Raw genomic sequence first — 25,889 nt, 5'->3', positions numbered from 1 at the left:
AGGCGGACTCTCAACCACTGCGCCACCAGGGAAGCCCAAAATTCAACACTTTTGACACTGACTTGCTGAGCAACACGATAGGCCGTTACCCCTGTAAGTCAATGGCTCTTCTTCTGGACGGTGGAGCTAACAGGACAGCCATGGACCCGTTGGGGAAACACTATGGGTACAGGACAAGCCCAGCAGACATTTGGGCTTTTGGCTGGGGACACTGTGGTGGCAAAAGGCAGAAGCAGCAGTCGCTATCCAAGGACATAACTTTATTGGAAACGAAGAGTGAGAGGTGTGGGAGAGGGCTAGGAATCAGGCTCTGTGGCAGGTGGTGGCTTCTCATCATCAGGGGGGCAATCAATGAAGTCAGCCAGCATGGCAGCTGTGTCATCCTGCTCCTTTGAGGGACAAAGACATCAAATCCAAAACAGTCACACACACACACACACACACACACACACACACTGAAGAGTGGGTCAGGCTGCACAAGCAGCCAGCACCACTTCTCCCCGCCCGGCCCGCTCACCTTTTCCGGGAGAGCTTCCGCCTCTGTCTCCATCTCTTCTGCTGCAGATGCCTCTGGTGGGGGTGGTACCTTGTCACCCCCACCCTCAGCCCCCTCTTCCAGCAGGGTTGGGGGCACAGAGGGCTCCTCTTCAACAAGCTCCTGAGGAGGTGGCACTGCAGGGGGGCTCCCCCGTTCCCTCTCCACCTCCCCCTGGGAGGGGAGCGCCTCAGGGGCCAGTGTGGGGGCCGTCTCGGCCCCAGGCCCCTCCTCAGCCCCTGGCTCCTCCACTTCCAGCATCAGCCCGGGTTCCGGTTCTGGCTGCGGCTGCACCTTGGGGGACGCGGTGGGGGGCAGAGCTGGAGGCAGGCTTGGGGGTGCAGGCCCTCCTCCTTCCACCTCCCCGCCTGCCGGGCCGAACTCCACCTCTTCCACCTCTTCCTCCTCGTCTTCGTCCTCTTCTTCCTCCTCTAACTCGCCTTCCTCCTCCTCAAACTCCTCCTCAAACTCTTCCTCCTCTTCTTCCTCCTCCTCAAAATACTCCTCCTCCTCCTCCTCCTCCTCCTCCTCCTCCTCAAAATCCTCCTCGTCCTCCTCGTCCTCGTCCTCGTCCTCGTCCTCCTCACTGCTGTTGATGTTAATAACTGTCAAGTCTTCTTCCAGGGCTGGGGGTCCTCCGCCACTGGGAGTCCCTTCAGGGACCAGCTGGGGTGGTGGGAGTGCCACAGGGCCAGGAACAGGAGGGGGAGGTGGTGGAGGGAGAGGCCCCGGGGCCGCAGGCAGCTCTTCTGGCTCCTCCTTGGCTGGCACAGGAGGGGAGGCTGTTGGGGGCCCGACCGGGGCTGCAGGCGGGGGTGTGGTACCCGAGGGGGGTGGGGGCGGCAGGGGTGGCAGCCCCTCAGGCACGATCACCACACTGTCATCAGAGTCGCTTTCCAAGGAAATCTCCACATCGGACGCCTCCTCCTTATCATAGTGGACAAAGGCTGGTCTGGGCACCCTTCCCCCGAAAGTCTCATCTGGGGGTATAGTAGGTGGGGGAGTGCCACTAGGGGCAAGGACGGCATCCTCATTTGAGCCTGCCCGGTGGTTCTCAGGGCCAGGAAGGAGCCGGGGGGATACAGACACCAGGCCTGGGACAGAGAGGCCTAAGTGGTTGGCTGTGGCTGGAGGTCCAGGGCGTGCCGGGGGCATGGGGCCCACTGAGGGCATGGGGCCCGCTGGGGGCACAGGGCCTGGGGAAGGCATGGGGCCTGCTGAGGGCATGGGGCCCACCGAGGGCATAGGACCCACCGAGGGCATGGGGCCTGGGGGATGAAAAGCTGGAGCCCTGAACGGAGATGGAGCCTCAGGAGGGGGAACTGGGGCAGGGGTGGGGCAGGCAGGGCCCATGGTCTGCAGGGGAGGAACCCGGGGATGGGTCAGAGCTGCACAGGTCACCAGTGCTTCTGAGCAGAAAGCGGAGACCTGAGGAGGGAAAAAAGGGTGAGAGCAAGCATCAGGGATACGGGCCTTCACGAAACCAGGGAGGGAATGCCTACCAGCAACAGAAACAAGAGAATCCAGGAACCCACGAGGTGGATTTGGCCACACTCCGCAGTTACCTCAAGGCTGTCTTCTCTCTGGCCCAGGGAGAAGGCCTGCAGGGCACAGGCGAGAGGAGGCGGGCAGCGAGGAGAAGGCGCCAGCAGCAGAGCCAGCAGCAGGCGGTAGAGTTCCCGGCGGCAGCGCGAGCTGGTATACGGGGAGCTGCCTAGGACCTCGCCCTGCTGGACGCCCATGACCAGTGGGAGGACCAGATCATGCAGTCTCTGAAAAGGACAGAGAGCACACCTTGAGATGACACCACAACGAGCCAACCCTTCTCCGGGGCCTACTCCCTGGTGTGAATGAGCCCCCCACAGGTACAGAGCAATGGCCCCTCCCCACTCCACTCACCCTGTGAGTCTCCTCCTTGATGAGAGGCCCGCACATGAGGACGGTCCGGCTGAGGCCTGGGGAAGGAGACCAGTATGTCAGAGGCGGGCAGCTAACATGATGACGAGCCAGGGCTTCTGAAGCACATGGCCCCAGCTGAGCACCCCGCTCTGCCGTGGCCCACCTCAGGCAAGTCACGTAACTCCTTTGTTTTCTCAACTATAAAATGGGGATCCTAAATGTAACCCTACTACCTAAAAGGCTGTTGACAACATTATGTAAATGAGATGATGGAGGTACAACATTATAATTTACGTATTTGGGGAGAGCTGGCACTTCCCTTCACACAGGGGTGGGGTTGGAGGGCAGTGAAATACACGGGACCCAAAAGAAAGTCACTTCTGCGTCCAGATTAGCGACTGTGTCAGAAGCAGGAAGCCCCACTGAGCAGCCAGCCTGGGGAGTGTGAGCTCCACAGCCCAGGGATTTCGTCCTCTTCCTGGCCCCACCCTCTTGTACTAGAACAGCACTTGGCACATACAGGGGATGCACGAACAAAGATAGCTGAGACCCTGGAGGGGCGGTGTCAACACCAGCACTCCATCTAACAGCAGGACCCAAGATTCCACCTGCAGCCCTGGGGGTGGCATAGCTTCTCCACAGGCTCTTAGCCGGGTCTGCATTTTTTCTACACCCTCCACCTCAACGACTGGTTTGGGGCTATCACTCCAGGCCATCCCAGTGCGCCGAGGTGCAGGGCACAGGCCTCACCTCTCAGCGCAGCTGCACACACGTCACTGTTGGCATTGCTGTCCCCTTTCCGGTGGCTGGGTGGGGCCATAGCCTCCCCCATATCCAGCTTTAGCTTCTTGGGGGCGCTGGGCTTCCCGGTCTGCAAACCCCCATCAGGGCTCCCCCGGGGACTGCGCAGCTGGCGGGGGAGGGGAACATAAATCACACACACTGGCCAACAGGAAGGCAGGACAGTCAGAAGGCAGTGTCTGGTGACGAGGCTGGTGAGGACAAGGGGTGCAGGATGGGTCCCGGGACAGAGGCAGAGGCCTCACTCACTTTGAGGGCGTCAGCCGGCGGGGAGATGTCACTGAGCAGGTGGGTGAGCAGGGCCTCACCCGAGGCTCCCCCTTGAAGCACTCCTGCCGAGGCCCCACACACCTGCACCCACAGCTCCAGGACAGCGTACACCTTGGTCCGCATAGTGCTGTGGGAGGAGCAGACAGCAGCTTGTGAAAGGGAGTCGATGTCCCAGCCGCCAGCACCCCCAGTCCACAGGCACCCCCTCACCCACCCTCTCCTCTTTATTCTATTCCTAGATGGTCACCTGTAAGGCCTCTCCTGGCCTGGAGAGAGGCTGTCCCTCCCAATGCTCCAGGCATTGAGAACCTGGGGAAGCAGGCGGCTGATCAGGGCCCCAAAGCGCAAGAGCCGGCCTCTACACCTGGGGGCAAAGACAGAACAGTGACCTCCGCTCCCAGCACATCCCAGCCCCTGCACCGCATCCTCCCGACCCCACTCACGCAAGAATGAGTGCAGAGAGCAGGTCCAAGGCTTCCAGGTGGAGGGAGGGCAGCAGCAGCAACCGCAGGGGACCATCCCCAAGCAAACTCTGCAGAAAAAATGAGCAGAGTAAGGAGTGGGGGAAGAAAGTGAGGCAAAGAAAGAGAAATGGAGACAGGATACACGCATGTGACTGAATACACGTGTGCACGCAGGTAAGGAACCCACACCCGATCCCAACTCCCCCAACAAGATCAAACTGCCATCCTCCTCAACAGACCCTGGAAGGAGGATAAGGGAGGGATGGCCGAACCTCGCGCCAGTGACGCAGCTGACCCCCAGCTCACCCTCCCCTGAGGAAGCATCTGCTACAAGTGCTCCCACAACACGGGAGCGAATCGGCACTGATGTGCATGTGCCGGGAGCACGGGAATAACAGCACCTGGAGAGGTAAGGAGCTGGCCGGGGCAACCTCAGGCAACATCACTTTGGGAGCCACAGCCCACACTGCTTGCCTGGCTGCCCTGCATCCTGGGCAAGTGCTGTAAACAGGGTACAAACTCCACTTACGATGTTCTTGGCACTGACGCTAAGGGTCCGACAGATAAGATCCAGGATTTCCTGCACAGGGACGGACACGGGAGCCCCAAACTCAGAGCTAAAGAGAATCAGAGCAGGGAGATCCTCAGCGCGGGGACCCAGGGGCACTCCACACCCACCCTCAACCTCCCTCCTCATGATGAAGACGACACCCATCTCGGCCCCTCCTGCTCCAGGCCCTTGCTCCCTCCAACACTCACACACCTGAGCATGAGCCCCAGGCAGCGGGCCAGCCCGGAAAACCTCTGCCAAAGCCGGAGAAGGACATGGGCATCGCCGTCTTCTGAGGGGGAGAGCAGCGTCTCCAACCCAGGGCCTTCGTACTGCATAGGAGCTGGACAGAAACACAACCACCTTCACATGCCAGGTCTGTCTTCCATCCCCTCCTCCTCCATTCTGGTGGAGGACCCAACCATATTCTACTCCCTTTTGCCTAGAACTCAAAGGCCCCACCTCTCCAGACCAACCCCCTGCTCCCCTCACCACCGTGCCACCAACCACAGCAGCCACAGTCCCTACCCGTGTCCGCCCCCGCATACAGGGCCCCAAGCAGGCTGTGCAGAGAGGCCAGCAGGCTGTGCAGCTCCTGCTCCCAGCTGTCCGTGTGTTTCAGGCCCTGGGAGAAGCCAGCCCCTAGAGAGGGCAGCCGGGAGTAACACTCACAGGCCAACTGCAGAAGACAGGTTGGAACCCCGGTCAGATGGGAATCCAGCCCAGCCACGGAATCCCAACCCCACCAATGCCCAGGAAGATGGAGATCAAAGAGAGCTCTGAGGGAAAACGGAAGGGACTACGGGGCAGAAAGACACAGATGGAGACACGGAGGCAGAAGTCATGACTTGTGTTTACTGCGTATGTTCACAGGGAGGGGAGTGAGACCGTGGTCGAAAAGCAGTAACAGACAGAAAAATAGAGAAAAGAAGCTCCAGCTCAGACCCCAGGCTCTCCATCTCCCTCCTTTCCCTTTACCTGCTGGAGCTGAGGGCTCAAGGCATCCACCCGAGACAGGAAAAATGAGGCCAGCTTGCCCTGGATTAGAAGGAAAGAAAGGGAGAGGCTAGTGAGTCAGCTCCAAGGGCCAGAGACATAGACGCCGCCCATTCCCAGCAGCAGAATCAAGGCCCAGGATCTAAGGCCTTTTTCTTTCCTGCAGACAAGGAAGCACCACACTCTAAGGGGCATCATGCCTGGGTGTAGACATGCTCTCATGGTAGAAAGACACCCTGAATGTCGCCTCTTGTCCTCAGCCTCCCTGTTTGAGGCCTGTGTCCCACAGACGACTGGGCCCCCTCCTGCCAGTCTTTGCAAAATGATAGTCATCTCCCTCAAGCCAAAGACACAGCACTGAAAAGCAGCTACCTCCACGCCCCAACTCCCTGCCAGCTCAGACAAGAAGCAAGGGTCCAAGCTGGGAGCTGCGGCACTAACCAGAGGTGCAAGGGCAGGACAAGGTGGAGAGAGGAGGAAAGGCTGCCCAGCAGGACCGAGGTAGCACATCTCAGAGCAGCGACCTGTCAGTTAGCCAACAACAGTACTCCGCCTGCTATGTGAAGGCGCCGGCACAGGAGTGTTTAACTGGGGCCCCATTTAGCTGGAGGTAGAATCAAAGGGGCCTGTGAACATGGAAGGGAGATTTTTTAAATCACTTTCACTAACCTGTAAATGAAGTATAATTTTTTTTTTTTACTGTAAATGTAGACAAAAAGCCACAGTAGTATCAGCAGTACCTCTGTCACCATCAGAAATCACTTATTTTCATTTCACGTTACATATAGTTGTGAACACTTATCTTGAATTATCATTCACGTGCATCACTAATTTGAAACTTAGGTAGTTACCAGACCTGCTGCTGGATCCTGTTATTTGACACGTTAGTAAAGAAGCACATCCTACTCTATCACAATTTTTTAAAGTATACATTTCAACAGAATCAGTGTCCCTTGCAATTCCATGTATTTTATGGATTTAAAAACATTCGAAGAGGTCTATGGCACAAAAAGGGTGAGAACACTGAGGTATAACAGGATTTCCACCTTCAGTGGGTGTAACAGTCGGGAAGACAAATGCATGGAAAACAATAACCTGGAACCAAAGAGGGAGGGTCAGGAGGGACTGATGCTGAGAGGCAGGGCTGAGCTGGGTTTGGGAGAAAAGGGAGGACCCGGATAAGGAGACAGAGGGAGGGACACCATGAGGAGAGCTCCAGGCTCACAAGAGGCCCTCGGAGAAGCAGGCCGGGCCTTAAATCCCAGGCTAGCGTGTATGGACTTCATCAGGGGATGGGGGCATCAGAGGCACAAAGGTAAACTTCCAGAAGACAAGGAAGACAGATCAACAGTGGCACCAGGCACGCAGCAGGGGACTTATGGGAGGAAGCAGGCACGGAGGTCTAGCAGTGTGTGGTTCAGAAAGCAGCCCTCCAAGGGCTCCCTGCCATCGCCCTGTGGCAGGAACCACATCTGGTTTCCCGCGTTCCACTGCAGGATTCTCACCACGAGACAAGCACTGTTACAGCTGATCCCAGGGTATGAGAAGGCCTAGAACCGTTTCCCTTGGGACTTGGAAAGCATTTTCATGTCCGGTGTGGTAGGGTTCTGCACACTTCAAACCAAAAGCAGCAACCGCCCACAGGTCTCCTGACACCGGCTTCTCCAAGGATGACAGAGTCGCCAAAGCCTTATCTATAGTGGCACTCAGCCCTTTTGGCCAACTTACTGCTCACGCTTTCCCTGAGACTCTGAGTCAAAAAGCTGGGCTGAGGCCACCAAAAGTCTGCTTATGTGACTGCAGTCAAGCAAAGTACAGGGACATGGCTCTGACCACAGGTCTACCCCAAATGACCTGCAAAGCCAACCAAAGTAATGGCTCACTTGGAACATTTCACTTGAAACGCAAGCACGCGTGCACACACAGTACGTCCTGGGTGTCTCTTAAGAGTGGGGTGAGTCTTCCCACTCACTCCAGGGAACAAATCTGTCGAGGAGGAAAGGTAAAGCCTCTACAGGACTGACTTCATGGACTCAGAATGCTTGAGATACCTCATTTGGGCAGGGTAATCCTGAGCTTGGAGACTGCAATTGCCCTGGGAGCTTCTGGGGGATGGAATAGAGAACAGATAAACACTCCAATTATCAGTTCCTAAGTACTGGTCTGCAAGACATTTCAAGTACAAACTGCCCCTGGGGCCTCCACACAAGACAGTCTTATCTGCCATGTAGGCAACAGACAAAGCCAAACTCCTCAACAGAGGGAAGTTCTCCAGATGACACTGCATTCTTAGGAACTAAAGGCATATGCACCCCGTAACAACATATGAAAGTTTTGTTGTTTGGTTTGGAGAGGGTACTTAAAATGCAGGCCATAACTTCAAAAACTACACGTCTGACAAAAGGCTGTGAATTAAAGATGAATTCTCCTGACCACTCACAACGAAAATTAAGGGGCACTAGCAGAGGACTCATGGGCAGGCTAGTCTGACTACTCAAATCTTGACCCCATAGATAACACTCAATTCTCCCTGCACTTTCCTGGGAGGATGCAGGTAGGTATAGATAACCCCAAACCAAACTGAATCAAAGCAGGCATATGCAGTAAGACCTCACATACTTTGACCAATGAGGGATCAGGGACAAAGATCTAGCCTGTGTAATTTGAGAAGTTAATTTACAGAGCATTCTAGAAGAAAGTTTAGTTTAGTAAACTTTAGTTAAAAAAAAAACAAAACTTTAATAAAATCCCCAAGTTACTCCAAATGCCTTCTTGACAAAGTCCTGCCCTGCTACCCAAAGATTCTACTACCTGCCATTAGTGGCAGTCATATGAAAACAAAGCATCAGCAAGGACGTGACCCATGTTCACTGAGAAATATCATCTGCTCCAGGGCTTTTCAAATACTGCAAGTAACCAGTTACCAAAGTCTCCGTAAGTACCACTCCCAGACCACAGCGCACGTGCCCGCAGAGCTCCGCGTCAGGCTCACAATCCTTCCCAAGCCACTAACAACTGATCAGAGCCGGCATCAGTGTGGAAGCCTGTCTGTCAATCCTGTCCACGTTCTTAAAAGTGCCTGGGGAGTTTGGTTTGGTGGAAAAAACATGGGCATGAAGGACAAATAGTTCTCACTCTCACCCTGGTTCTATAACTACCAGATACACAGGCTTGTGTTAGTCAAACCCTTCTGGACCCGTTTCCTCCTGTTTAATTCGGTGACACCAGCTCTACAGAATTACTGTAAAATGAGAAGACACACAGCAGAGTGCCTGGCACGTAGTGAGTAGCATTTCTACTAAGTACCAGTTCCCTTTCCCTTTTACTTTCTTAACTTGGTCATAGAACCATGTGAGCTTACTTTCAAGACAACTTGTATGGCAAACTCCCCCTTAGTTGGTAATACTGAGTATAGTATTACCAATTACTGTGATTAACCACATGAATTATACAAAAAAAATATTAATTTGCCCCTAATTCCAGTTCTCCATAGGTTTGTGCTTCCATCTGAGAAAGGGGGTGCCCAACGGTTTGTCAAGCAATGATGAGTGTATCAAAACAAGAGAGAACATCTAATCGACAGGAGAACACCTATTTGTTCTTAGGTACTTCTTGGCATCGAATTATTCTGCAAACAATCAATGTACCAATTCCAAAGGCCCTTTAACTGTTACTGCTTTGGCAGAATTTTTATCTCCTTGAAAATAAAACTAATTCTTTCACTGACCTCCTTCCTCCCTCACCTGATCCACGTCCACCCTGCCTGTTTGCCCTAATAAGGCTCTGCTGTGCAGCCACCTTTGTACAGCCATGACAGTTCAAGGGACAGGGTGGGAGATTAGTCAGGAAAGTAAGGAGAGAGAAGCACTGGGGAAGTTGATATAGGGAAGTAATAAGTCAGGAAGGCTTCCCAGAGGAAATCGTAAGAGCTTTAGGAACAAAGTAAAACAAGATGGTAGAAAAATGGGCAGGGCATTCTAGAGGTACGGAGAAAGCAGGGCAGAGAGAGGAAGGAGTCCAGGGGTAAGAGCCTGAGCTTTGGCATCAGTTCTTAGGCAAGTTACTTAATTTCGATTTCTTTATCTGTGAGGATTAAATGAGAATGCATTTAAAGCTATGAGGTGGCACAATTAGAGCTGTGGAGACAGGAGCTTAGAAATCTCAGCACCAGAATCTGAGGTAAGACGGCTATCAAGGTTTATGTTTGTGGGAAGAGGAGTTCCCATGAACACTTACTTTGAGAGACCCACACGCCCGAGGAAAATAGGTCATACAAGCCTTCATTCCTTCCAGTGCTGAGAGCTCACTCTGTGGGGAAACAGAAAGTAAGGAAGAGGCCGAGGGCCCAACGCCCCAGACCCCATCTCCACCCCACCACGCACCCCTCAGGGTCCCTTCTCCTTATACTTTTTCTTGGCCCGGACCCCTTCTCACTTCTTCAGTCCTATTCCCCAATCACTTCCCATCACATTCTTTAACCCAATGGGTGTCAGTGAGGGCAAGCAATGCGAGGGGCCCAGGGTAGGGGGACCCGGGCAGGCGTCTCACCTCCGGTCTGAGGCCCAGCAGGGAGGTGAGAAGGCCAGGAAGGTGGTTCATGGAGATGTCCCGGAAGAGTGTAGGGAGCTGGGCCGCGTAGCGGAGCAGGTCCCCCAGCACAGCCACGGCCAGCTCCATCGTGGGGGGCGGGTCCTGGGACTAAAGAGCAACAACACCCCATGCTCCCAACCTCACCTTCACGGTCACCGAGAGGAGGAACGAGAGGTATGACAACATGGGGCTTTCGACAAACACCACAGTTAACGTCAACATTACCATCAAATCTACTAGGGACAGGGGCTTCCCTGATGGCGCAGTGGTTAAGAATCCGCCTGCCAATGCAGGGGACGCGGGTTCGAGCCCTGGTCCGGGAAGATCCCACATGCCATGGAGCAACTAAGCCTGTGTGCCACAACTACTAGGCCTGCGCTCTAGAGCCCACGTGCCACAACCACTGAATCCCATGTGCCTAGAGCCCGTGCTCCGCAGCAAGAGAAGCCACTGCAGTGAGAAGCCCGCGCACTGCGAAGAAGAGCAGCCCCCGCTCGCCGCAACTAGAGAAAGCCCGCGCGCAGCAACAAAGACCCAACGCAGCCAAAAATAGATATATTTATCAAGAAAAAAAATCCACTAGGGACAGAGTGTATTAGAGATATGGAGCATCCAAAGTAACACATTCATCTACAGACAGGACACGTGTTCACACTTTAGTACTATGCGTGTCTGGGGGTCCAAGGAATTTGGAGAAAAAAAGGTAACAAAGCCATACTTTAAAGATCTGCCTGACTAGACCATCTCACGAGTTTCTTGCTGCTCCCATACTACATTTCCCTGCTAAGAATGGAGAGGAGCACTTCTCAAACCACAAGAAAAGTCTCAGCCAAAACAAAACCCCCCCATCTCGCCAAGCTTGCTTCTGGCTGTCTCAGACCTACTGTGGAATTCACGGAGGAAAAACGGCTTGAATTTATAAAGAAGGACTTCTCTAGAAAATTAACATGTATCTAAGGGAAGAGCCTTCAGCACATTACCCCCTGCTAGACCAGACACCACGTGTCAATGAAACAAACAAGAATGCTTGTTAGAAAGTCCGACTCAGTGGGCCTACCAACCACAAGCAGGCCTCAACACTGTCCAGCAATCCTCCTGCACCTCTCGCTGGTTAACTCCCTCTGCTACTCAGCCCCTCTCCCACCACCATCACTTCCCTATAACCTAACCCGCAACTTCAGAGAAAGCTGAAGCCCAAAGATGGGCACTCGCTCAGCTTCCCACCATCAAACTGAAAACTCCATCTCCATCCTCATCCCCGCTCTCCTTCCTTCCTCCTGTCCCACTAGAGGAGATGCTCCTCCCATCCGACGACAATCCCTCCTCGACAATCCCTCGGTGCTTTAGATAGTCCCCCCTCCCTTCTTCTCAGAACCTAACCCTGTTAACTGGCCCCCTCTCTCCGATCCCTCTCAAAAGGATTCTTCCTACTGACATTTGTGCATGCTCCAGTCTCTCCCATCCTAAAAGTCCTTCTCCTGAGCCCATATTCCACTTGCCCAAGCTCAGCTGTTGCCCCGTTTCTCTCTCTTACCAGCAGAGCCAGATGTCTTGACAGGACTGCCTACCTTCTCCACTTCCACTCCTTCTCCCACTCACTGCTCGTCCCAGAGCAACCTGGCTTCCGTGTCCGCTGCTCCACCAAAAACACTTTCACAGTCTCATTACCCCTTGAGTTGCTAAATCTGATAAAAAATTTTCAGTCCTTGTCTTATTCCAGCTCAGAAGGGCATAAAGAGAAATGACTCCTCCGTCTTCCCTGAAGTATTTGGATTCCATCCAACCCACCATCCTGGTTATCTCCTTTCTGCTGCTCTGTCTTGTCTGCTTTTTTTTTTTTTTTTTTTTTTTATACTAGCGGTTCACGGGCCTCTCACTGTTGTGGCCTCTCCCACTGCGGAGCACAGGCTCCGGACGCGCAGGCTCAGCGGCCATGGCTCACGGGCCCAGCCACTCCGCGGCACGTGGGATCTTCCCGGACCGGGGCACAAACCCATGTCCCCTGCATCGGCAGGCAGACTCTCGACCACTGCGCTACCAGGGAAGCCCTGTCTCGTCTGCTTTGTAAGCTCATCCTTCTCTACCTGACCCCTGACTGTGGAGCGCCTCAAGATCCAGTCTGTATAAGTATTCAGCTTGATCATCTGAGCCTCATCCTCAGCTGCAGCTGCCATCTAAATGCTAAGGACTCTTCCTCTTTGTAAAACATATTGACTGAAGTCCCCACCACTGAAACCTCAGGGTTACCCTCTGAGATATCTGGTCACTTCCACGTACACTAGGTCAAGGGTATGCTTCCTGGGGGCCTCTACTGAATGCCCAAGACCATACTCATGTTATTTTCACCACTCCTCTTGGAACCTGGCTGTCTTCCAATGTTCTGATACCCGGGAGTCATCCTGGACACATCCTTTCCCTGACGCTATTCCATCATCAGGACCTGTTGTCTATTTTGCCTCTAAATCTCTCACCTACTTCTCATCATGTCTACAGCTGCTGCTCTAGTCCAGGGTACGGTGAATGCTGGCTCCTTCCTAATCCTGGCTCCACACAGCAGCCAGAGTGGTATTTCCAAATGAAAGTTTGATCACATCACCACTACCACCAGCTCCTTCCCCCTACTCAAAACCTTCCATGAATTCCCACTGTTCTGAGAATAAAAACCAAACTCCCTAATATGCCTACAACGCCACACATAGCCTGGTCCCCATGCACCTACCTCCCCAGTCGCATCTCATTAACCTCAGCCACACCAGCCTGCTTATAATTCTTCAAATGAGTCAAACTCCTTTTCTCTCAGGACTTTTGCAGGCTTAGAACACTTAGAAAACTCTCAGCCCAGTTCACTCCTACTCATCAGAACAGCCCTCCCTGAACCACTGACCCTGATCACCACCCCAGTCTGGGTCAGATTCTCTCCTTACATGCTCTCAGAGAACTACATTCTTTACCTCCAGAGCACCTACCGAAGTTTATCTTTTCACACTCATTGTATAAGTATTCTCTTTCAGGACTTCCTTGGTTAAGACTCTGCACTCCCAATGCAGGGGGCCCGGGTCCAATCCCTGGTCAGGGAACTAGATCCCACGGGCACGCCGCAACGAAGAGTTCACATGCTGCGACTAAGGAGCCCACGTGCCACAACTAAGGAGCTGGCAAGCTGCAACTAAGACCAGGCACAACCAAATAAATAAATACTTAAAGTAAATGAATAGATTTTTAAAATAAAATAAAAAGCACTTAAAAAAATAAATATTATTCTCTTCCACTACAACACAGATCAGCAAACCATGGTCTGTTGGTGCCTGTTTTTGCACAGCCCACAAGCTAAGAATGTTTTTTAAATTTTTAAAGGGTTGGAAAACAAACCAACAAAGAAACACTACTCAATAGAAACCATGGGAATTCCCTTGTGGTCCAGTGGTTAGGACTCCACACTTCCACTGCAGGGGGCACGAGTTTGATCCCTGGTTGGGGAACTAAGATCCCATGTGTGTGAGGCACAGCCAAAAAAAACAGAAACCATATGGGGTTCGTAAAACCTAAAACATTTTACTATTTATAGACACCTAGAAAGTTTCCCAACCCCTGCAAGAGACTCTAAACACCTGAAAGCAGGGTCCAAGTACATCTCTCCACCAGAGCTTAGCACACAACCTGCCATGTGTGCCCAGAACATGCTTGTGGAAGAACTAAGTGGGGATGTCATCAAAGGATGTAAAAGCAGAAAAAAATTTAAATGTTAAAAGAGGAAGAGAGGAGTAGGAAAAAAAAAAAAAAACCTGGGGAATTCCCTGGCAGTCCAGTGGTTAGTATCCTGCACTTTCACTGCTGAAGGCATGGGTTCAATCCCCGGTTGGGGAACTAAGATCCCACAAGCCACACGGCATGGCCAAAAAAAAAAAAAATTTTTTTTAAATTTGGGGGGACTTCCCTGGTGACGCAGTGGTTAAGAATCCGCCTGCCAATGCAGGGGACACGGGTTCAAGCCCTGGTCTGGAAAGATCCCACATGCCATGGAGCAACTAGGCCCGTGCACCACAACTACTGAGCCTGAGAGCCACAACTACTGAGCCCACGTGCTGCAACTACTGATGCCCATGCCCCTGGAGCCCATGCTCTGCAACAAGAGAAGCCACCACAGTGAGAGGCACGCGCACCGCAACTAAGAGTAGCCCCCGCTAGCCTCAACTAGAGGAGAGCCCACGCACAGCAACGAAGACCCAATGCAGCCAAAAAAAAAAAATCTAGTAAACTAATTATTTAAAAAGATTAAACATCTAGGAAAAGCAGCTTTAGAGATGTCACTCATTACAAAAGCTAATAAGGATGTGAAACAGCGGTTACAGAGTATGAAAGGTCAGATGAATTAAAATAACCCAGTAGATAAAAATATCAAAACGTGGGCTTCCCTGGTGGCGCAGTGGTTGAGAGTCCACCTGCCAATGCAGGGGACACGGGTTCGTGCCCCTGTCCGGGAAGATCCCACATGCCGCGGAACGGCTAGGCCCGTGAGCCATGGCCGCTGAGCCTGCGCGTCCGGAGTCTGTGCTCCGCAACGGGAGAGGCCACAACAGTGAGAGGCCTGCGTACCGCAAAAAAAAAAAATCAAAACGTTTAAAAGGATGTTTCTATTTGAAGCTCATCCTCCCTGCTAGAAAAAGACTGCTTCTAATTATTCTGTCCTCAGAACTAAATGTCTAAGCCACAAAGATGTACCACATCCAGAATGGAGAATACGGCATGGCTGCGGGAGGGAAGGGAGGCAGGGCGGCGGCTGAATCCTTACCTGCAAGACCTGCTGAATGCTCCGAAGCCAGGACACACAGTGCTGCTGGAACATCTCTGTGGGGCTCTCCCCCACTAGCAGGGACAGCAGACACAGGCCCTCAAACCTTGTAAGAAAGGTGAGTGACAAGTGGGTGGTGGCTAGACTGCAGAGAAAGCAATTCATCGCCCTTTAACGCTCACTGGCTAGAGAAACACATCACCTCCAGATCCACGGCGGCTTCTAACTCCTGAAATACTTGGAGGACTTGGAGTGAGGTGCGGGCAGTGAGGAAAGAAGGGAACAGAAGGTGGGGCACAGAAATCTGGAAGCTGGAATAGGTGGGGTTCAAAGCCAAGTGAACTCATGAAAAGAATCAAACTCTCCACCTTCTTGGGCATGGAGAAATCTCAGGAATCTGTGGGGTGGTGACAGTGGATGGACAGATACACAGCCCTCTTCCTAAAGAAACATCCCCCTGGAGAAAAAACAGGGTTAAAGACTTACCGAGTTTTGATAGAACCAAGACGTGCATTACTGAGACCCACCAACGCGCCAACAGCTGAAAGGTTCTGGAGGAAAGAAGACAAGGAAGTGAGTTGGGAATAGGATGCTAAAGACACAGGATTTCTCCAAGCGCTTCCCTGCCCCGGTGTTTCCGAAGCCTTTTCTGAAGTAACACCTCCTTTGAGGCCAAAAGACCATTCCTCTAGAGGCCGACAACCTTTTCCCTATTTTCAGTAGGTGACACACACAGCAGCCTGTCCTGTCCCGTGGGCTTTCCTCAAGTTACATCCCACCTGTCCCCTCCCCAACTTCCCACCCAACGAACTAGTGTTACCCAGAAGGCTAAACCGCCCGACTCATCCCAGCTACCAGACTTCAAAGGCAGGCTCCTTCCGTTTCCCTAGACAGCACCCAGCGCAGAGGGACATCCCTAAATGCTTGCTGACTGGACACTAAACTCATCTGATCCCTTCTTCCTTCACCCAAAATCCCCCTCCTCCTGTTCCTGGCTCCCTTAGAGCTGCTAATGCCAACATAAACCAAGTCAACCAGAGCTTCCTTCCTGCACATTCTGGCAGCCCTGAAAGAGGTCTCCTCCTCAGCCCTCCCACGAGTAAACTCTCCATGCTTAAATGGCCAGACTCCTCTGGTGGCCCCTGTATCTCCCTAACTGTACTCATCGTTCATTCTTTCAACAAACACATCTTATGCACTGAATCAGATGAAGGAATACAGAGCTGAATAAAATAAGTAAGGTCCCTGTTCTCATGAAGGGAAATGTTGATTCACTTAATAAACATTTATTTACCTACTTTATGTGAGACATTGTTTGAGGTGCTAGGGAGCTTATATTATAGTTAGAGGAGACAGAAAATAAACAAATGACCAAATAAGAAATAGCATGTTGGGGGGTGCTAGGTGCTAAGGGGAAAAATAAACTGAGGAAGGAAAGGAGAGGCTGGAGTAGGGAAGGGAGACAGCACTTTATGTGGAGTGGACACAGGGCCCTCTCTAAGAAGCTAGTTGAGCAGAGGAAAGTGAGAGCAAGGCGTACTGATACACTCACATGCACTGACAGGAATATAAAATGGTGCAGCCACTTGGGAAAACAGCCCAGCAGGTCCTCAAAAGGTTAGAGTTAACCATATGACCTAGCAACACCACTCCTAAGTATATGCCCAAGAAAAATGAAAACACGTGTTCTCATAAGAAATCATATACGAACATTCATAGCAGTATTACTCATAACAGCCAGAAACTGGAAACAACCCAGATGTCCATCAACCATGAATGGATAAACAAAACAAAATCTATACAATGGAATATTACTTGGCCATAAAAAGGAATGAAGTTCTGAGACATGGATGAACCTTAAAAACATTATGCTAAGGGAAAGAAGCCAGACCCCAAAAGCCACATATTGTATGATTCACTTCTATGAAATCGTCAGAGCAGGCAAACCTATGGAGACAAAAAGTAGATTAGTGGTTGCCTCGGGCTGAAGAGCAGAGAGGGTCTGGGGGGAAATGGGGAGTGACTACCAATGGGTATAGGGTTTCCTTTGGGAGTGATGAAAATGCTCTAAAACTGATCATGGTGATGGTTGCACAACTCTGCAAATACTAAAAACCATGGAATTGTACACTTTAAATGGGTGAATTGTAAGTATGTGAATTACATCTCAATAAAACTGTTAATAAAAAAAAAAAGGCATGCTGGTAACTTTTTGTTGTCCCAGGCAAAGCAGAGAACAAGAGCAAAGGTTGTGAGATGACAGCACACCAGGCGTATCTGAGGAGCAGCAAGGAGGTGAACCGTCACTAGAGGAGACTAAGCGGGAGAGACAAGGCCCCGGGAGCAGGGTGGGACCTTTTGGAGTCATATAGGCAACCGTTGACTTTCACTCTGAATAAGATAAAAGCCATGGGGTAGAGGAGAATTAGGCAGAGAAGGGATATTACTTGACATAATTTATTTTTTAAAACACATCCACAACACCTGAGTTGCCTTGTCAAGAAGGCAGAAGCAGACAGAAGTAGGAGGCTATTTTAAGGATCCAGGAGACAGACGAGGCAGTGTAAAGAGCGTGGTAACAGTGGGGATTCAAGCCTCAAGCTGTGGTTATACTCTGAAGGTAGAGCCCACAGGATTTGATAACACACTGGATATGGGTGGGAGATAAAGAAAAGAGACAAAGCTAATTCCAAAGTTTTTTGCCTGAGCAACTAGAAAGATGGAGTTGTCACTAGGCAGCAGAATACCACAGGAGGAGCAGGTTTGGGGGTGAGAATCAGGAGTTCAGTTTCAGGTGTTAAGTCTGGGATGTCTATTTAATGCCAAATAGGCACTGGGTAGCTAAGTCCGGAGTTAGGAGAAATCCTGGTCAGAGTATGGATTTGGGAAGTTGTCAGTCATCAGACTGGATCAGCTCACTGTGGGAGTGTGTAAATAGAGGAAGAGAGCAGTACAAGGACTGGGTTCCTGGGCACCCAAACACTGAGAGGTTAGAGAGGAGGAGCCAGTAAAGAAGGCTGCAAAGGAGTGCCCAGTACGGTAAGAGGAGAATCAAGAGAGAGTGGTATCCCAGAAGCCAAGTGAAGAAAATTTTGCAAGAAAGGAGTCATCAGCTGTAACAAATACTACAGACAAGTCAAGTAATAGGAGGACCAAAATTTGACCTTTGAACTTGGTATCTTCAGTGGTCATTGCTGACCCTCAAGACTTACCAAGTTACCTGGTAAAGCAGCATTCTGGTGAAGGAGTTAGGCTAAAAGCCTAAACGGGATGAGTTCTAAGGGACAACCATCAGGGTAATGATTCGTTCAGGGATGAATCTTTAATGGACACTAAAAAAAAACCGGTGAAAGGGTAACAAGACACAAAATTACATAATCTCCCCACAGGAAAAAACCATAACTTTATAATGAAGAAACCTGGCAGACATCACTTTAACCCATGATCAAAGTTAACATCACCAGTAATGGGACAAAGAGACATTACGTGCCTCCTGATACAATGCGACAAGAATGTCACACATCATTTCTGCAGTATTCCTGCCAAAACTGCACAACCTGAACCTAATCATCAGAAAACAGCAGACAAACCAAGCTAAAGGACATCCTATAAAGTAACTATCCTGCACTCTTCAAAAAATGTCAAGATCGTAAGAAATTTTTCTTTTGCTATCAAGGACACTTTTAGCACAAATGACAAAACTGAAATAAGATCTATAGATTAAATCACTTATGGTACTGATATTGATTTTGGGTTTGATGATGGAATGCAGTTATGTATGAGAATGTCGTTTTTAAGGAAATCTACGCTGAAGAATTTACAGGCAAAAGGGCATCATGTCTGCAACTTCCTCCTTCATGGACCCAGAAAAAATATGCACAGAGAATGATAAAACAAATATGCATTTAAAATGTTGACATTCGGGGAATCTGGGTGAAGGGTATATTCTTTCAAATTTTCTATAAATTGTAAATCATTTCAAAGTAATATTATTTAAAAAAAAAATGGGAGAAAGTACAAGTGCAAACAACACTTTTGAGGAGTTTTGCCATAAAGAGAAGCAGAGAAATGGGGCAGGAGCTGGAAGGGGGACTTTTTTTAAAGCAGTTTTGATATATGCTGATGAAAATGACCTAACAAAGCGGGAAAAGCTGATGATGAACAAGTGGAGAAGCAATGGACTTGTGTACATGCAGAGGGGACAGACGTCATGTACAAGCAGAGGGCTGGCCTTAGTAGGGGCATGGACCAGCTCACCCCTAGTAATGGGAGGGAAGGCAGAGCATATGAGCACAGACACAGGTAAGCTGGCAGATGTGGTGGCGGCAGCCTATGGGAATTCCCATCCCCCTGTTTCTGTTTTCTCACTGAAATGGGAAGTGACGTCATCAGCTAAGAGTGAGGATGGAGAGAAGTAATCAGAGGTTGTCTAGGAAAGTGGAAATGTAACAGGATTGCTAGACAACACTAAGAGTCCACTTGAGAAGATGACAGCCATGAATTTAAAGTGAGACCAGCCAGCCAGGATACATGTATCTCCAGCCATACTGAGCTGTACAGGTATAGGCACCAAATAAACAGAGTTGAATTTAACACAGACGGGGTGTTGCCGGGCAAGTACAATGAAGGCAGAGGGTGAGGAAGTGATTATAATGGAATTTAAACAAGGTAAGAAGAGAAGAGAGAACATGACAGATAATAAATAAGTTAACTTATTTCAAACAGTGATAAACACTAGGAAAAAACCAAAACAGAATAATCTGACAGAAAATGACTGAAATGGGAAGGACCACTGTATTTTAAAACAGCGTGCTCAGGAAAGGCTCCTCTGAAATGGTGGCATGGAAGCTGGGATCTAAACAAGCAGCCCACCTCCCCAGGAGTTTCCCAGCAAAGAGTGAGGAACTGATGAGCAGTGGCGTCAGCTGCTGCAGAAATGAGATCAGCCTGGGTGGCTGGAGCACAGTGAAGACAGGCCAGGAGTCGTGTGAGGGGAGGTCAAGAGGCCAGCATAGGCCACACTATTTAAGGCCTGGTGCAATAAGTTAGTGTACGGTTTTAAGCAGGACAATGCTCTAATCTTACTGATATGTTTAAGAAGATCACTGGGTACTGGCTAGAGAATGGGACAGTACAAAGCCCTAGGGACACAAGGCAGAACAAGACATTCTGTCCTTCAAAGTATGTGCAATTATAAGGGAAATGAGATACAGGATTTCTTTTAAAATGCTCCGGGGTGGGAGGGACTTCCCCGGGTCGAGTGGTTAAGAATCCACCTTCCAATGCAGGGGACACAGATTCGATCCCTGGTAGGGGAACTAAGATCCCACACGCCGCGGGGCAACTAAACCCGCGTGCCACAATTACTGAGCCCACATGCCACAACTAGAGAGAAGCCTACATACCACAACGAAAGATCCCCTGCACCGCAACTATGACCCGATGCAGCCATAAATAAATAAATAAAAATAAAGTGCTCCGGGGGCAGGGGAGGTTGGAGGCAAAGTTGGGAAAGTGGGAATGAAACAAGACTGGCAAAATGTTCACTGTTAAATCTGGATGATAGAGACAGCATGGGCTGGGGTGGGGGTGGTTCAAAATACTATTTTCTCTACTTTTGTGTCATCTGAAATTTTCCAGTTTTTTTTTTTTTTTTAACTACACACAAAAACAAAACAAATCAAAGCCCAGTTGTGTGGGTATGGGGGAAGGAGGTTGAGTGTATATGTACAATGAATAATTTCCATATGGTGTAATAAAGAACAGCTAATCATAGGTGGTTTGGAAAGGTTTCCCAAAGGCAGTGACAAACAAACATTGAGTTGAAAAGATTTGGGGGATTGCGGCGGGGGAGGGGGGTGGGTATGGAGAGGCGGCACAGGGAGAGATTCCAAGCACAGGTGCAAAGGCCCTGAGGCAGGAAAGTTCAGGTGCTTAAGGATTTTAAAAGGCAGGAAACAGGTTAAGGATTTTACAAACAGGATCAGCTGTTATGTGGGAAATGAATTAAAAAGAGCAAGACTGACAGCAAGGAGACCCGCTGCCATAATGCAAGCCAGAAACTGTGAACTGTGCTCAGGTAGTTCCATTTTGGAACTACTGAGTTTGCAGTACCTGTGGGAAAACAAAATTGGTGATTAAGTGTGGATGGGCCAATGGACCTCTTTTTCTCTCAAGCTCCAGGCCTATTTACTTACCTTCATTTCTCATCTCAGCTAAGCTAGAAATTCTCCGAGGAAAAGGATGATGTCTTACTTATCTACCTAGAGATGAGGAATAGTAGGTAACACATAAGAGATACTCAAAAAATTTTTGTTGAATGAAAATCTACAAGGAAGCGAAGGAAACCCACCACACAGTTCCATGTTCTGAGAACTCAATACAACACAGACAAGTAGAAAAAAATTCAAGGCAAGATACACCCAAAAAATATAGTACAGGCAATTTAAAGGTGTTTCCCACATCACCCTTAGATTCTTTACTCAAAATTCTTCTAGGGGAAGGGAGGGTGGGCAAGGGATGAACTGGGAGTTTGGAGTTAGTAGATATAAACTATATCAAAACATATAGAATGGATAAACAAGGTCCTACTGTATAGCACAGGGAACTGTACTGAATATCCTGGGATAAACTATAATAGAAAAGAATATAAAAAAGAACGTATATATGTGTATAACTAAGTCGCTTTGCTGTATAGCAGAAATTAACACAACACTGTAAATCAATTATACTTCAATTTAAAAAAAAATGCTTTTAGACACTTAAGAGAAATTAAGCAAGACATTAAGTTCATGTAGCTCACCTTGAGGGAGGAGGGGAAGATTTGAAAGAGATGATGACAGAAATCACACATTTATAAACAGAATAGATAATATTTCAGAAATACTTAGGAACCACATGAATCACAGGAGGGGAACTGGGCTGAGATATCAGAGGCACAGTTTTGTCACCCTCAATGAGGACTAATAAATGAGGTCATCTCTAATAAATTTGGGGCTAAGACTATTGAACCACCCAGCAGGTTGTGAAAACCCTCTTCCTGGAAGGAAGCATAGAGCTGGGAAGATCCTGGTAACAAATGTTGGACAAGGAAGAACTCATGTACACGGGTCTTGAAGGATGAATAGAATTTGGGGGAGGGTTAGCGGGAGAAGATGGAGCACGGGAGATAATATTAAAGGTGAACCTACCGTAGGTTAGAGAGTTATGTCTTCTTAGAATCTGGGTAAGATGATGGGGGTTAAAGCCAGGATGGGGGCAATGGGAAAGAAGCGGACAGATCTGAAAGCTACTTAAGAGAATAAAATCAAAAGGACTTAACAGACTGTATACGGAGGTGTGTGAGCAAAAAGAAAGTGTTCAGAATGACATCTGGGTTTCTAGCTTGTAGGACAGAATGGAAGTTAGATTCTATTCTATGTATAATCCAAAGGACTCTTCTAAACCAGTCTACAAAGCGCTGCATGATCTGTTCACTGCCTACTCACCTCATAGCGCCCACTCTCTTCCCCTCCATCTCTGAACCTCAAGCACAATGCCCTTCTTTCCAGTTCCTACCAGAGGACCTTCCCACATGAGCTTTTCGCTGACTGAACCGTCCCTCCGATTTTCTTCCCCTACCCAACTCCTATGATTATCTTTGGGGATCTCAACTTAAACTCCAGTACCTCAAGAAAATCTCTACAATTTTCCAGATTAGGTTAGAGGTCCCTACTATACAATTCTCATAGTGTTTTGTAACATTTTGTTCATCGCCAGCGCATCTATAACTGGAGGGCCCAACATTTAGCCCTCAGTAAGAGCTCAGTAAATATTTGTTGAATACATCCATTCACTCAGTCGAAACAATCCCCCAAACAGATACTTCCAGATGAAAAAGAAGCTAAAGATCATACATCTAGTGAATGACGGGGCCTGGGATCGAACCCATTCATGCGTGTCTACCGATAGCTTAGCAGTAGAGAAAACGAGGCCCTTTCTCTCCCGAGTTTCTTTGATTCACGGCTGATAAAGGAGAAATGCGTGAATCACTGCGTGAATCTCGTCCAGAGTGATACCTGGACCCTCTTTCTGCCCCCAGCTTTCCTTCCCTCCACTTCTCCACTGCAGCTGCAGTGCACCAAGACTCCGGTGCACAAAAGCTGCGCCAACCCTCCAACAGGGCCGCGGGCCTGCGGGCTACAGACTCACCTGGGCCCCGCCCACCGTCCCATGTAGCCGCAATAGGCACATGAGCCCCGGCAAATGTGGGACCGAGCGGACTGGGGGGTGCACAGGAGAAACGGTGGACCCAGCTCGCGGCTGTAGTAACCCCGACACGCTCTCCAGCAGAAGCAGGCGGAGACGCGGGCCCGAGTTCACCGCCGAGAGACCCCCGGTCCCGCCGGGAACCCCAGCCGCGGAGCCCGCAGACGGCCCGCTAAGAACAGCTGCCGCCATCTTCACCCGGGCTCTAGAGGTGGCGTGGCGCGATGACGCAAATATCCCGCGACGGACGCCTCGAGGGGAGGGGCGTGAGGAGGGGGGCCTTGGTCCTGCGCTTTGCAGTCCGCTCGCCGGCTGGGAGGGGGCATGCGCGGCGTGGAAGGGCCTGGGTGCCACAGCTGTGGGTGTTTAGTTCCCGGGGTGTCAAGGCCTGGTCGGTGGGCTGGGTCGAGGGCGGGAGGCCGGACCAGTGGCTCTTAAAGAACACGTGGTCAGGACTACAGGCGCCGGAGTCCAAAAGCTAGCCTTTAACGTAGCGTAATCTCAGGACACTTTCGATCTAGGCATCACTGATACCTAAGGAGCTGGCCTCGTTGTCTGAAATCATAGATATTGTTAACTACATTTACAACGACATAAATGATACAATACACGTGCCTTGCAAATACAAATTCAAACAATAAAGAGGGCATAAAGTAAAAAGAAACTCCCTCCCCCCCAAGTCCTTCCACCAGTAATGTGTATGCTTTCCTAATATTAGTCTATGCACAAACACATAAATACAGAGTATATTTTACAAGAGCGGGGTCTGTACTTGGCTTTTTTTTTTTTTTTTTTTTTTTTGGTTTTTGCAGGCCTCTCACTGTTGTGGCCTCTCCCATTGTGGGGTTGTTTTTTGTTTTTTTTTTTTTTTTTTTTTTTTGCGGTATGCGGGCCTCTCACTGCTGTGGTCTCTCCCGCCGCGGAGCACAGGCTCCGGACGCGCAAGCTCAGCGACCACGGCCCAAGCGCCCAGCCGCTCCGCAGCACGTGGGATCCTCCCGGACCGGAGCAAGAACCCGCGTCCCCTGCATGGGCAGGCGGATTCCCAACCACTGCGCCACCAGGGAAGACCTGTAGTTGGCTTTTGTCACTCGATATATATTGTGGGCAACTTTACGTCGTTTTTTAAGCGGCGCGGTACAATGAAATGGGCGCACCACGAGTTCACAATTCTATTGCTGAGTACTTACAGCTGCTCCAGTTTTTCACTAATACAAACACCTTTTTTTTTTTAATACAAACACTTTAGTGAACACCCTAATACTTCTGTGCATTTTTTTGTACACAAAATCTTCATAATTTGAATCTAATAAAATTCAAATCCCCGATTCAAATGCAAGGGTGATCTTTTTTCCTCTTTTATTGCACTTTATCTAATCCTTCTTCAAGTCCTGGCATTCTGCCTCCAAAATATACTACCCAGTGGGGTTCATTTTTCTCTATTTCTCCATCTCCAGTGACACTCTGGGCCAAGTAACCATTCTCTCTCACCTGGCCTCTTATGCTAGCCTCCTGCAGTGGCCTCTTCATTGCTCTCCCTGCTCCCCTTTTGGCCCTTTGTACTCCCTTCTCCACGCAGCAACCAGAGTGGTCTTTGCAGATGGAAGTCAGTTCTTGTCACTCCCTGCTTAAAGCCCTTCAGTGGCTTCCAAATATCATGTGAATGAAGTCCCATCTTTTCACCTTGGCCTACTAGAATCCCCACAACCCCACCTGTGACCTCAACACATCCCACATAAGTCCCTCTCCCTCTCTTTCCCTATCCTGAGCCACACTAGCCTACTTTCTATCCTCTGGCAAGCCCATTCCCACCTCAGTGCCTTGGCACATGCTGCTGCTTCTGCCTGGAGAAACGTTCCTTTGACTCTGTATGACTGACACCATCTGGCCCTCCTCAGAAAGGGCTCCTTTTTAAGAAGTTCCCACTCTCACCCCCATCACCCTCTATCACATTACCCTATTTAATTTTTTTTACAGCTCATCGCACTATCCAAAATTTATTTTCTTACTTATTCACTGACTCTTGTGTTTTTTTGGCTGCGTTGGGTCTTTATTGCTGCGCGTAGGCTTTCTCTAATTGCGGTGAGCGGGGGCTACTCTTCGTTGCGGTGCGTGTGCTTCTCACTGCAGTGGCTTCTCTTGTTGCAGAGCACGGGCTCTAGGCGCACAGGCTTCAGTAGTTTTGGCCTGCGGGATCTAGAGCACAGGCTCAGTAGTTGTGGCTCATGGGCCTAGTTGCTCCGCGGCATGTGGGATCTTCCCGGACCAGGGCTCAAACCCATGTCCCCTGCATTGGCAGGCGGATTCTTAACCACTGTGCCTCCAGGGAAGTCCTCACTGACTGTTTCTTCTGTCTAAAATACAGACCCCATGAGAAGGGTCTTGTCATCTTCACTATTTTATCCTCATCCCCTAGAACAGTAGTACCTGGCACATAAAAAGTGCTCAGTAAATATTTGTTGAGTGAATAAATGAATGAGTTTTGGATGTAAGAAAATGCCTTTTTTAATTTTGACAAGAACTAAGCAAAATGCCCTCTAGAAAGTTTGCATCGATTAACAGCCCAGCCAACCATGTAGAACAGTGTTCTCTAGTTTATACATTATCCCAAAACTAGGTTTATTTTTTAATTTTGTCAACTGAATAATGAAGAAGAATATCTCCTTTCAATTGGTTCTCCCTGATCATTAGCGAAATGAAGTAACTTCATATGTTTAGTAGACATTTGTGTTCCTTCTTTATTAATTA

At 49.7% G+C, this 25,889-nt stretch overlaps 1 protein-coding gene across 2 annotated transcripts; it reads right to left on the bottom strand.

Moving 5' to 3' along the window:
• Nucleotides 1–239: 239 nt before the first annotated feature.
• Nucleotides 240–23,522, bottom strand: PELP1 (proline, glutamate and leucine rich protein 1). 2 transcript variants are annotated; one of them, XM_007457724.1, is made up of 17 exons: nt 23,085–23,522; nt 15,381–15,445; nt 14,895–15,000; nt 10,064–10,213; nt 9,752–9,823; nt 5,498–5,557; nt 5,048–5,198; nt 4,733–4,862; nt 4,499–4,586; nt 3,949–4,037; nt 3,753–3,869; nt 3,485–3,632; nt 3,185–3,344; nt 2,435–2,490; nt 2,101–2,307; nt 518–1,963; nt 240–389 (listed from the first exon to the last, which is right to left on the bottom strand). In XM_007457724.1, exons 1-17 carry the CDS (start codon nt 23,331–23,333, stop codon nt 297–299), a joined length of 3,387 nt encoding a protein of 1,128 aa, XP_007457786.1. In that variant the 5' UTR covers nt 23,334–23,522; the 3' UTR covers nt 240–296. The 2 variants fall into 2 exon arrangements, with proteins under 2 accessions (XP_007457786.1, XP_007457787.1); XM_007457725.1 differs by lacking the exons at nt 14,895–15,000; nt 15,381–15,445; nt 23,085–23,522 and having other exon boundaries at nt 297–389; nt 518–709; nt 923–1,963; nt 10,064–10,192.
• Between the last annotated feature and the right edge of the window lie 2,367 nt (nt 23,523–25,889).

This window comes from Lipotes vexillifer, unplaced genomic scaffold (genome assembly GCF_000442215.2).
Source record: "Lipotes vexillifer unplaced genomic scaffold, Lipotes_vexillifer_v1.1 scaffold611, whole genome shotgun sequence".
NCBI classification, from domain to species: domain Eukaryota; kingdom Metazoa; phylum Chordata; class Mammalia; order Artiodactyla; family Lipotidae; genus Lipotes; species Lipotes vexillifer.
Note: the sequence above shows the minus strand (reverse complement) of the source record. Positions and strands in the feature narration are given on the sequence as shown.

Bases quoted from the DNA above. Each gene is read 5' to 3' on its own strand.
- PELP1 (XM_007457724.1), bottom strand. From the start codon at position 23,333: ATGGCGGCAGCTGTTCTTAGCGGGCCGTCTGCGGGCTCCGCGGCTGGG. The intron at 4,038-4,498 runs GTAAGTGGAGTT...TTTTTTCTGCAG, and splicing joins GCGTCAGTGCCAAGAACATC to AGTTTGCTTGGGGATGGTCC. The intron at 3,633-3,752 runs GTGACCATCTAG...CTCCTCCCACAG, and splicing joins GGCCAGGAGAGGCCTTACAG to CACTATGCGGACCAAGGTGT.